General features: G+C 37.3%; 1 protein-coding gene across 1 annotated transcript in view; it reads right to left on the bottom strand.

Annotated features, from left to right (window-relative positions):
* Positions 1–12,225, bottom strand: part of KIAA1549L (KIAA1549 like) — a 114,450-nt gene that overhangs the window by 41,115 nt on the left and 61,110 nt on the right. The window contains exons 13-14 of the mRNA XM_088145092.1: positions 9,125–9,303; positions 4,285–4,499 (exon numbers count right to left, since the gene is read on the bottom strand). Coding sequence (XP_088001218.1) covers positions 4,285–4,499; positions 9,125–9,303 — 394 coding nt within the window. The remainder of the gene's footprint in view (positions 1–4,284; positions 4,500–9,124; positions 9,304–12,225) is intronic.

Here is a 12,225-nt window from a genome sequence, read left to right as displayed (position 1 = left end):
TACACACAGTGAACAGTATATAATTATGTTAACAATTTTGTGAACATCAGCTTCAACTGTGGCAATGATAGGATGCTCATAGATCATATAAGTTACTGTTTCAAATTTTGTATTGCATACTGCAATTTTGTACAGTCAGGACCAGAAATATTGGAACCAGGATAACTGTTTTGGCATTTGGCCTCTGTACATCACCACACTGAAGTTGAAAGGAAACACACCCAGATGGGAGCGAAGTCAGGACTTTCAGCTGTAAATCAAGGGGTTTGACAAAAGTGGGGCACTAACCATTCAGGAAATACAGCAAAGGGCATACACACACACCCTTTTTGTTGGTGGCTCATAAGTAATGGAACAAACAGCTGACAAGCAGCTGCATGGCCAAGTGTGGCCTGTTTCCTGGATACCCCATGACCAGTCAAACAGATAAAGGCCTGGAGGTGGTTCTGTGTGTTACATTTGCATTTGGTAGCTGTTCACTGGAACTCTCAACATGAGGTCCAAAGAGGTGTCCATGCGAGTGAAGGAGGCAATCATTAGGCTGAGAAAACAAAATAAACCTATCAGAGAGATAGCAAAAACATTGGGAGTGGCTAATACAACAGTTTGGAGCATCCTGAAAAAGAAGGAATTAACTGGCAAGCTCAGCAACAGCAAAAGGCCTGGAAGATCACGGAAGACAACTAAAGTGGATGACCACAGAATTCTGCTGATGGGAGGAACACTTTCACAACATCTAGCCAGGTCAAGAATGCTCTTGAGGGGGTAGGCATGTCATTGTCAACATCTACAGTCAAGAGACGGCTTTATGAATGTAAATACAGAGGCTTTACAACAAGGTGCAAGCCGCTGGTAATGCTCAAGAACGGAAAGGCCAGATTAGACTTTGCCAGCAAACACCTCAAAAAGCCTGCCCAGTTCTGAAATAAGTTCCTTTGGACTGATGAAACCAAGATTAACTTGCACCAGAATGATGGGAAGAGAAAAGTATGGAGAAGGAAAGGAACAGCTCGCGATCCAAAACGTACCACATCATCTGTCAAACATGGTGGAGGCAGTGTTATGACATGGGCATGTATGGCTGCCAATGGAACCAGGTCACTGGTGATTATTGATGACCTGGTTGCTGATAAAAGCAGCAGGATGAATTCTGGAGTATATAGGGCTATACTTTCTGCTCAGATTCAGCCAAATGCTGCCAATCTGATAGGATGCCGCTTCATATTGCAGATGGATAATAGCCCAAAGCATACAGCAAAAACTACCCAAGAGTTTCTCAAGGCAAAGAAGTGGGATGTTCTTCAATGGCCAAGTCATTCACCTGATCTCAACCCAATACAGCATGCTTTTCACTTACTGAAGACAAGACTGAAGGCAGAAAGACCCACAAACAAGCAGCAGCTGAAGGCAGCTGCAGTAAAGGCCTGGCAAAGCATCTCAAGGGAGGAAACTCAGTATTTGGTCATGTCCATGGGTTCCAGACTTCAGGCAGTCATTGACTGCAAAGGATTTTCATCCAGGTATTAGATCCTTTTGTTTGTAATGATGTTGGTTTGTTCCATTATTTATGAGCCACCAATAAGTAATGATGGGGGGGGGGTGTATGTCACTGGCTGTACTTCCTGAATGGTTAGTGTCCCACTTTTCTCAAACCCCTTGAATTACAGCTGAAAGTCCTGATTTCGCTCCCATCTGGATGTGTTTCTTTCCAACTTCAATGTGGTGGTGTACAGAGGCCAAATGCCAAAACAGTTATCCTTGTTCCAATATTTCTGGTCCTGACTGTATAAGCAATAACAACCACCTTTTATTAGAATTCTCTTAAAATTCTTCTCCTAAAAACGGATTACTATGTTTGGAGCCTCAACTGATTCCTCTAAAATCTCTAACAGATCATAGAACTTCAGGAAAGGCAAGAACAGCGGGACCAAATTATTTCCAATAACAAAAGCTTAAAATCAATAAAGTACCAAGAAGATTTGTCCAATTAAGTCCTATAAACTTAGTTCTGTTTGATCAGAACTAAGTTGATCAATAATAATACTATGAGAAGCCCAGATAACTCCAAAATCGATTTTCTAGCTATTTTTAAACTGTTATTAACCACAGTGTGAGCTTTTAATGGATGAAAGGATTAAAATTCTATCTATCTAAAGTATAGACTAATATATTCTTTATGCATCTTGCAGCACTAAGGGCAGGTACTAGAATTAATTCTCAAACAAATAAGGATGATATCAGTGCTGGGGCAGGATTTCAATGAAATCAAATAATAGTTTCAAGTGGAAACAGAGAGAGGCTAAATTTTGAAATTCATTGTTCCAACCATGAAACCAAAATAAATGCCCAATGATAAAAATTCCTGAAAGTGCTTCTTTACTATAAGCAAGATACGAGACCAAAAAGCTGGGACGAAAGAACAACATGTGAAGCAGACCCAAATTCTTCATAGTGCATTTTGAGTAAACCATTATGAGCCTCCTTCATCTTCCTTTGCAAATAATTATTTGGCAAATGGGGATAGGCTATTAAAATACTTTCCAGTTATATGTACATATAAGACAGCAGACAGCAGCTGACACCAGCTGCACACCTAAGTGATTAAATAATGGTATTGTTTTCAGACAGATTATTAGGCATTCCTTGACCTAATTGTGAAACTATTAAGGGGAAGGTGGGGTTGGGGTGAATCACAACACTGATTACAATGAGCAACCTTTGCGAAATTGCTCTGAGATTATAATTAACTGAAATAGGGAAGGTTTACTAATGAGAAAGAAGTATCAGTATTAACAACAGGCACAAGTAGAGGGCTGGTCAGGATCAACATGGAACATAACATCAGGAATTAAAGAATTGAACATGCTCAGAGGAATGTAAAGGACCTGAGACCTGGTCTCATACAATCTAGATTATGTAGTGCTACCAATTTGTTAATGTTTTTGGTGCTATACAAAATATTAATTTACAAAGGTCTGCCTCCAAAATGCATTTTGTTGATGATAATTACAATTCAGAGCAAGCTGAAGGAAATATGGAACAAGAAAGGGACAAAACACTCCCTTTCAAGACTGCTAAACTGAACTATAACTAAGCAATTTTAGGAACAGCAAAACTTTAAAATTTATTTAATTCTGAACATCAGTGTTCAGTAAGCAGAACACATACTCATCTACAGTATCTACCTACCTACCTACCTACCTACCTACCTACCTACCTATCTATCTGGAAAAGAAAGGACTCATGTCAACTTCAGTTCCTGAGGATTATTAAGTTTTTTTTACAATTCAGTCTAAGAAATACAAATGACTGTAGGCTCATTTATATTAGCACCCGAAACTGACTTTAATTCTTAATTTGCCTATAATAATAGACACAAAATTAATTCAAATGTATTTGGGACTGAAACACTGGGAAAAACATTGACTGTAGCAATCTATTTCTCTAAAATAACAAATAAATCATTAAAACATACAGTATCTTAAAAAATATTTCCTATGGTCTTTTTTTATACGAGCAAATAAATCTCCCCATAGGTAATAACATAATATTAAAAACTTATGCAGAACATATTGGAGGATTCTTACACTTTTGATTCTTTCTAACCTAGTCATGATTCCAGTACATTACATTCTATACATAGATTACTATGAATCCATTCTTAGTTCATTTATATTTCTAAAGTAGTCTGTATTAATTTTTAAAAAGCCTTCTATAAATTTCAGGAATTATTTTATCTTTTGCTGTGCATGTCAGGTCTAACTCACAAGCCGTTAAGCAAATCCCTGTAACAGTACTTTGCGGCATTTTCACTGCATTTGAAATGCAGACCTCTATTGACAAATGCATTGAAAATTGACTTTGCTTTTATTTTATTTTTTTGCATCCTGTTTTCACCCACTACTCAATGCTGTAACAGAATAGCAGAGAACAGCACTCTTTGGTCCTTATTCTAGGAGATAACTAATTTCCAGTCATAATCAACAGAAAAGATAGAATACTATTCCATTTAAACATACTGCTTTTCAACTTTTTAAAATTATCATCTTATTACAGTTTTATTCCTTCAAAAATGAAGCACCCATCAACTAAAAAATATGACAACTCATTCAGCAAAAGAAAGATGGCACACCATGAAAACATTATTCATATGCAAATAAACTTGTCACTTCATGTTAGCACCTACCAGATGACACCAAGACAGCAATTTGCACATTTTATCTTTTTTGTGATACATGAAGATTGGTATGACAGTCTACAAATATACATACAAAAACCACTCACCTGTTTTTGGGCTCTACAAATGGAGAGGATCCATCTGTATCAGGATCCAGAATATGGTCTATTTCACTTTGTGCTTTTTCATACATCTTTTTTCTGTCTGCCAAACCCTTGTTATCAATTTGAGGAAAATCATAATAGCCTTTCCGCTTAGCTTTCAGTCGCAATTTGTTGCGATAATGTTCTATATCAGACTTCTGTTTCAAGGCTTTGTTAATCTGACAATAAAATTTAAAAGGGAAAATATACAAATTAATAAAATTACACTATCAGTTTTAAGGTGACTAATTCTCTGAAACAAGGAACATAATTTTAATTCATTCAGCCACACTACTGAGAACTTAACAATTATTTTTAAACCTTTCAGATAAAGTGTGATGCTCCACATAAATGTGGAGATCACTCAATCCTAATGAAGGCTGTAATGTGAGATCCATTGCTTATAATGATTATTAAAAATGGAAAACAATATCAAACCAGTTACAGCTTAATGCAAACATTTAGGCACCCTTGGTTAATTTATATGTTTCAATGTATTCCTAATTGAACAGGCACAACCTCCATGTGGTACACAGTTGAACATGACATCTTTCTGCAAATTTGAATGCAGGTTTACTATTTCTGTGCAGTTATCTACATATTCAAAATAAAAAAGTGAATATGGCAGATGCAGGGCATTTTGACACCCTTCTAGTTGATTCAAGTGCTTTAAAAAACAAACTACAAAGTTGGTAGCAGGGCCCAAAATGGTGATTAACTGATTAGGCCTACAATTAGCCAGGTGAAGACAATAGCACAGACGAACAAATGCTCTGACCTGACCTCTTGTTCTTCTCTACTTTCAGCAACATGGACTCCTTTGTCTGAAGAGCATTTGAACTGTCAGAGTATTTGAAAATAAAGACAATTTACTCTTACAAAGCCAGGGAAGGCTATTAAAAAACTCTAAATACTTCCAGCTGGCAATTTCAATTTTGAGAAACATTATTAAGAAATGGAAGTTATATGCAGAACAGAATCTTTTCTCTGATCTTACCACAAAAGTCAATTAAAGTATGCAAAGAAAACCCTGATAAGCATGGAACATTTGTTTATTTTATTCTATTGATTAATTCAATTTATATAGCCACCCACTCAGCAAGAGACTCAGGATGGCACATTTAGAAACAAAGAGCTCTGGGCTTACTTGGAAACAAAAATTGTACTGTTCAGCCTCAATCACATATTTGTTGAGTGAAGCATTTGGAAAAAAACACTCCAACCAGAAGCTATACACAAAGGTGGCTCTATGTTATACCTCTGGCAGCTGTCTGAACCAAAAGTAATTATTTTTCAAGCACAATTCTCACAGAATTCTCTTTGATAAGAATTATTAAGATGAAAGGAACAGTAGTAGAAGAATTCCAGCTAAGTCTTATGAACTATTTTCCATTTAGAACCAATATATCTCAATGTACATTATGGTGATTCCAAAGAAGGGCAATGCCAAAGAATGTTCAAACTATCGCACAATTGCACTCATTTCACATGCTAGCAAGGTTATGCTCAAAATCCTACAAGCTAGGCTTCAGCAATACATGAACCGAGAACTACCAAATGTACAAGCTGGGTTTCGAAGAGGCAGAGGAACTAGAGATCAAATCGCCAACATTCGCTGGATCATGGAGAAAGCACGAGAGTTCCAGAAAAATATCTACTTCTGCTTCATTGACTATGCAAAAGCCTTTGATTGTGTGGATCACAACAAACTGTGGCAAATTCTTAAAGAGATGGGAGTACCAGACCACCTTACCTGTCTCCTGAGAAATCTGTATGCGGGCCAAGAAGCAACAGTTAGAACCGGTCATGGAACAACCGATTGGTTCAAAATAGGGAAAGGTGTACGACAAGGCTGTATACTGTCACCCTGCTTATTTAACCTATATGCAGAGTACATCATGAGAAATGCCAGGCTGGAAGAATCACAAGCCGGAATTAAGATTGCAGGGAGAATCATCAACAACCTCAGATATGCGGACGATACCACCCTAATGGCAGAAAGTGAAGAAGAACTAAAGAGCCTCTTGATGAGGGTGAAAGAGGAGAGTGCAAAAGCTGGCTTGAAACTCAACATTAAAAAAACTAAGATCATGGCATCTGGACCCATCAATTCCTGGCAAATAGAAGGGGTAGAAATGGAAGCAGTAACAGACTTCATTTACTTGGGCTCCAAGATCACCGCAGATGGAGACTGCAGCCATGAAATTAAAAGATGCTTGCTCCTTGGGAGGAAAGCTATGGCAAGCCTAGATAGCATATTAAAAAGCAGAGACGTCACCTTGCCGACAAAGATTCGCATAGTCAAAGCTATGGTTTTTCCAGTAGTAATGTATGGCTGTGAGAGCTGGACCATAAAGAAGGCTGAGCGCCGAAGAATTGATGCCTTTGAACTGTGGTGCTGGAGAAGACTCTTGAGAGTCCCCTGGACTGCTAGGAGGTCAAACCAGTCAATCTTAAAGGAAATCAACCCTGATTGCTCATTGGAAGGATCGATAATGAAGCTCAAGCTCAGATACTTTGGTCACCTAATGCGAAGAGAGATCTCTTTGGAGAAGACCCTGATGCTGGGAAATATTGAAGGCAAAAGGAGAAGAGGACGGCAGAGGATGAGATGGTTAGATAGCATCACTGAAGCAATGAGCATGAAACTGAGCAAACTCAGGGAGGCAGTGAAGGACAGGAAGGCCTGGCGCAATATGGTTCATGGGGTCACGAAGAGTCGGACATGACTTAACGACTAAACAACAACATTATGAAGAAGATAAGAGTCCTTTTCTCATGATTCTTATGACCTTAGGTATATCAGAGAGAAGGCAGCTCTCTTCACAAATAATGGAAAAGTTTGCAGATGACTGTTTACATAACAGTCACTTGAATTTCTATCAGTCCAAAAATCAACTCTTACATTCTGTTATGCTTGGGGGTTATGGGGCAGCCCACGGCACAGGAAATATTGTGCAGGTAGAAGGAATAACAGATTCAGCTAAATACCATAGCCTAGAAGCTAATGTCCTACGATCAGTGAAACTAAAAATAATAATAAAAGATCTTGGATAGTTCAGCAAGACAAGTCTGAAACATATCTACAAATAAACTACAAAGTACTTACAAAAAAGCAGGATAAAAGTTTGGAATAACATTCACAGTCCCGATTTGTACATTAATTTAAATCTGTAGAAGAATTCAAACACACAATACATGCAAGGAGACCTAAGAATATTTCTGAGCTAAAAGAATTTTGCAAGGAAAAGTGGGAGAAAATTCCAAAAGCAAGAATTTGACTTGGAATAACAAAACTTTTGCATGAAACTATATGTCAAAACTCAGTATCAGGTAAATAACACTAGTGTCTATTGTATGTCCCAACATGGATGCTGAATGGAACGCACTGTGTAATATAACCACAGTCTAAACCATGTAATGTATAACTAAGTAACTATGTAACTTTTTGTGTAAACTTCGGGCTACAAAGATACTGATTAAAGATTGTGAAATCACCTCATCATATCAGAGATGAAAAGAATGAATTTCAATATAGATTTGCAAGATTGTTTATGAATAAAGAAGAATCTTGTTACATTTTCACGGATCAAGGTGTAGTTGAAGGGAATATAGATTTTAAGGTTGACAGTTTAGGACAAGAATAGATGTTTACTACACAGTATAAATACAAGCTCAACACTCCCCTTGATATGTCCTCTTAAGCAGAATGCCTTGATATATGTACATAACCTGTAGTAAGCCTCATTATCCCTTATCCTCTAGTTTTCTTTCAAGTTCCACACAGGAGAGTATGTTCACAGTTATATGCGATGATATACTCAGTCTTTCCTTTGTAACTTAGGATATGAGATCTATAGAAATTCCCATAATCATAATCTTGAGTCAGAATTTTATATTTATCATCAAAAAGCTCTTTACATAAAAGCTGCATATTGATAGGGCAGTTGTATGAGAATGAAAGAAGTTTTTTGCCAACTTTCCATTTCATCATCCTTCAAAACTTGTTTTCCTTCTAGCTGATCTTCTTTGTTAAAGTCAAAACTTAACTATATGTGTAAATGTATACAAAGAAAAATAATGCTACTTTTCATCACCTGTTTGATGAAAATCTTAAGATTAATCTGTGATGACATATATTTTTCCTTCCATTTGACACTATTTGTCAAGCTCTTGGCAACAAAAAACAAGATTCTCACAAAGTCTTTTTTTTAAATCAGATTTATTGAAAGAGAAAAGGAAATATGTTACAGAAAAATTTAGATAACTGGATACTTTCATTTTAGCTCACAATTTATCTCTAAACTTGCTTGGTCAGGGACTTCTTAATCATCTTGCTAACAACTGTTTGATGGACAAGGAGATCCTAACTGTTTTCCTGATAACAGGAGAATGTGCCGTTGTTCTGAGCTAAGAGTGTATTACAAAATATTATCTACTTTCCCAGGCTCTGAGAAGCCTCTAACATTGTGTTTGTACATGCAATATAAATGGAGGGGGGAAAAAAAGTTAAGGAATTTTTCCTCTAAGAATTGTACATACTTATATCATTTCAAAAAGATAACAGAGGAAATCATATTCAGTAGAAAGGACAGTGTGAAGTTTAATTTCTTTGGTTTGCCTCCCCAGAATTGGTAGCCAAAGTCATTGGACAACTCCACACACAATCTTTTGTATTTGCTGCCACCAGTCACCAATTGGCTCAGTAGCCACGTTATTTAGCATTCCCTCCTTAGAGCACTTCTTTACAGACCTACCGAAGCTCAACGTATAACAGAAAAACAATTATAGGATGCATTCTTACCTCCCCATTAAGGACAGCTGTTTCTTGGCTCCTGTCTGTTGCTGGGTGTGCAGGAGGCAAAGCTACAGGTTTTATCGCAATCAACTGTACAGATCCGGAAGACGTGTCAAAGGGGTCAATGGCAGATTTAGTCACATTATCAAACAGCATGCTTCCATCCTCTTCATCACTTAGAGGCACTAAAATAAGTTAAAATGTAGTCAACATATTATTTTGGCATTTCATGTGTGGGTCAATGTGGAAAAAAGTAAAAGTAAACTACACTAGATACACTATACTGGAAAGCTAATTCTTCTAGCTAGAATCACCACAGAAATGAAATATATATTTAAGGTAGCTATTCATTTTAAAATAAAGGGCAATGAAACATAGGGTATCCTCTACCATATTTTGTGAGATTTAGGTATCAAAAATTACAACAATTTATAACAATTATAGGATTGTCAGTTGCCAAATGAAACCATTTGCAGTTCTGCTTTGCATGCTATAATCAACAGTTGTTTTTTCAATGTGGCTGGGGGGTGTCTCATCCAAATTTGTTCATGGATTTTTAAACCATGGCAAGGCTTAGAAGATTTATTTATTAGATTTATGTCTCACCTTTATTAGTAAACTCAAGGGGGTTTACATCATGTTCCCCCTTCCTATTTTCCTCACAACAACCCTGTGATGTGGGCTGGGCTGAGAGAGTGTGAGTGATTGGCCCAAAGTCACCCGCTGCCTTCCATGCTAAGGGAGAACTAGAATTCATGGTCTCTAGTTCTATGATCTGAGCCACCTGTTAAGTAGGCCATAATTTCAGGGGGATTACTGTTTTTTATTACTACAACACACAGTTATCATTCAAAATCAGCTCACTAACAATAAATACACTCTAGAACCATTTACTAAATTCAGGACGAAGCTTCTACATATACGTCCTGCTTATGTCCCTTTACCACCATAGGTTGGTCCTCCCCTCCCCTCCCCTCCTCCCCTCCCTCCTTCCTTCCCTATATATCTATCTCGCCCAAATTGCAAATTGTGACTCACTGTGACTTAAGTAAACCTTCATAGGTCATTAATATTTTGATCCCTAACCTAACCTTTCAGAGATTGCTCCAATCCCAGAAGAGCTCTGTTGAGATACTCTGTTCCCTTTCCTTCAGCATATTCAACTGGGGACTGGCTGCTCTGCTTTTGTTTCTCTCATGTGGGCTCTTTTCTAGTTTTGTCGTACCTAAACTATTCCTGCATACCACAAATTCAGTAACACTGGACTACAGTACATCCCGTTAAAGGTAGAAAGGAATGTTTATAAAATATTCATAAACATGACTCTTCATCAACAGCTACATTATAGGAGAATATTTAAAATAATCAATCTGAGGGGCTGAAAACTGATAAATTTAAGGTAAAGGTTTTCTCTCATTGAGTTTGGCTCCTGGTAAATACATGGACATGGCTATATAGCTTCTTGGCAACAACATGGAAGTGCTATGCCACTGCTTTTTTACAGGAAGTTTTTCCAATTCCCGACACTGAAATTTCCTGGTGGACTTCCATTAATAAAATAACCAGTTCTGACGAGCTTCCGGTGAGATGGCAACGCAGAAGCCTGCATGTATGTGAGCACCACCTGATAAATTTTAATTTTATTTTATAAACATTGGGAAGGAGTTTAAATGAAGTATACAGCATTAATATCAGTTGGGGCTTCACTGAGACAAGCCAGGTTTTTGTAGAAGTGCGGTATCCTGATAACAAAGAATGTAAACTAAAAGTGGAATTCAAAGCATCCTATCCCATAAACCTTATTTTAGCTCTCCCAACTATAACACAGATAAATAATTAGTAAAATTGAGAACACTCACTACAGGAGGATGGATGAATGATTGAGAAACTAAGGAGGACTATTATTACTATCTGCTAAATATTAAAGTGGTACTTACAAGAGGTGGCTATCGTCGACTAGGATTAGAGCCAGAGACTGGAGCGGTAGAAGGTTGTAAAGAGGGAGGCAGTCAAGCTAAGATCACAGACTTTTTTCCCCCAACAAGGCCGTCTCTTAACCCTGTGTTAGACAACGGCTTAACTACCCCAAATGACAGTCCTATAGTAGAGCCAATTCATGACTGGTCTTTAGGGCCTCATTGTATGTTTACAACAGAGCCGGTTGAAACTGGAGTAGATCTAGCCAAAGAATTTGCCCTTATGGATCAACAAACTTACACGTTGTCAATGCATTATACTCCCACAGAGAGGAATTGGTCGATACAGGGAGGTGAGGAGACTGAAGATATAAATGACTCCTCAACTCCAGGTGTTACAACTGGAAACACTAATGAATCACTAAGATTAGGTCTGCTAACATTAACAGACATTTTTAGCAAACAACAACAGAATTTAAATAGTCTAGCTCATTCATGGGCGCAAGACATATCCATGATGAAATCCTTTTTAGCAGAGTGTAAAGACCTACTGCAAACTTTGACAGAACTGATAATAAATGGAAAAGATCATAAACTAGAAGAAACCCTTGTGGAACCATCATCGGCCACAATAGGCCACATTTCTAACCTTCAAGAAGAGATAGAAATAATAACTGTGAAACAAAAAATAAAAACTCCCAAGGAAGGTGTTAAACTAAGAAAGAAGGCTAATAAAAAGGGAAATCAAGTCTAGAAAAGTAAAAACATTAAAAACCTGGAGTGTCACAGAACAACAAAGAAATTCAAGCCAAATAAATTGTGGCAAATCATTGAGACTAAATGCAAAAAGAGCAAACAATTAAGAAAATATTTGAATAACCCAGGGAGAAAAAAAGCATAAACATAAGAAAGGTAAAGAAAACCAGATATCACAAAACAAATCAAATGAAAAGAGCCAGAGGAGCAAACAAGTAAACCCCACCCAATTAGAAGCAGATAGTAAATGTACTCAATTTGACAAACTTATTACATAAGTTGATTTCGGCATGACTACCTTACCCAAGAACCAACCAAGAAATAATGATATTAAACAAAATACTTGGCATTTAGAACTGATCCCTAACAAACTGACTTTCATTAACTACCCCAAACCTAGTGGTTTACAGACTCAGTTTGATAGGAAAATATATT

Source organism: Python bivittatus, unplaced genomic scaffold, assembly GCF_059951505.1.
Source record: "Python bivittatus isolate LINGU-HERP-01145 unplaced genomic scaffold, Pbiv_v1 ctg000480_np1212, whole genome shotgun sequence".
Lineage (NCBI taxonomy): Eukaryota > Metazoa > Chordata > Lepidosauria > Squamata > Pythonidae > Python > Python bivittatus.
The sequence above is the reverse complement of the archived record's forward strand: the minus strand, read 5'-3'. Positions and strand labels throughout refer to the sequence as shown.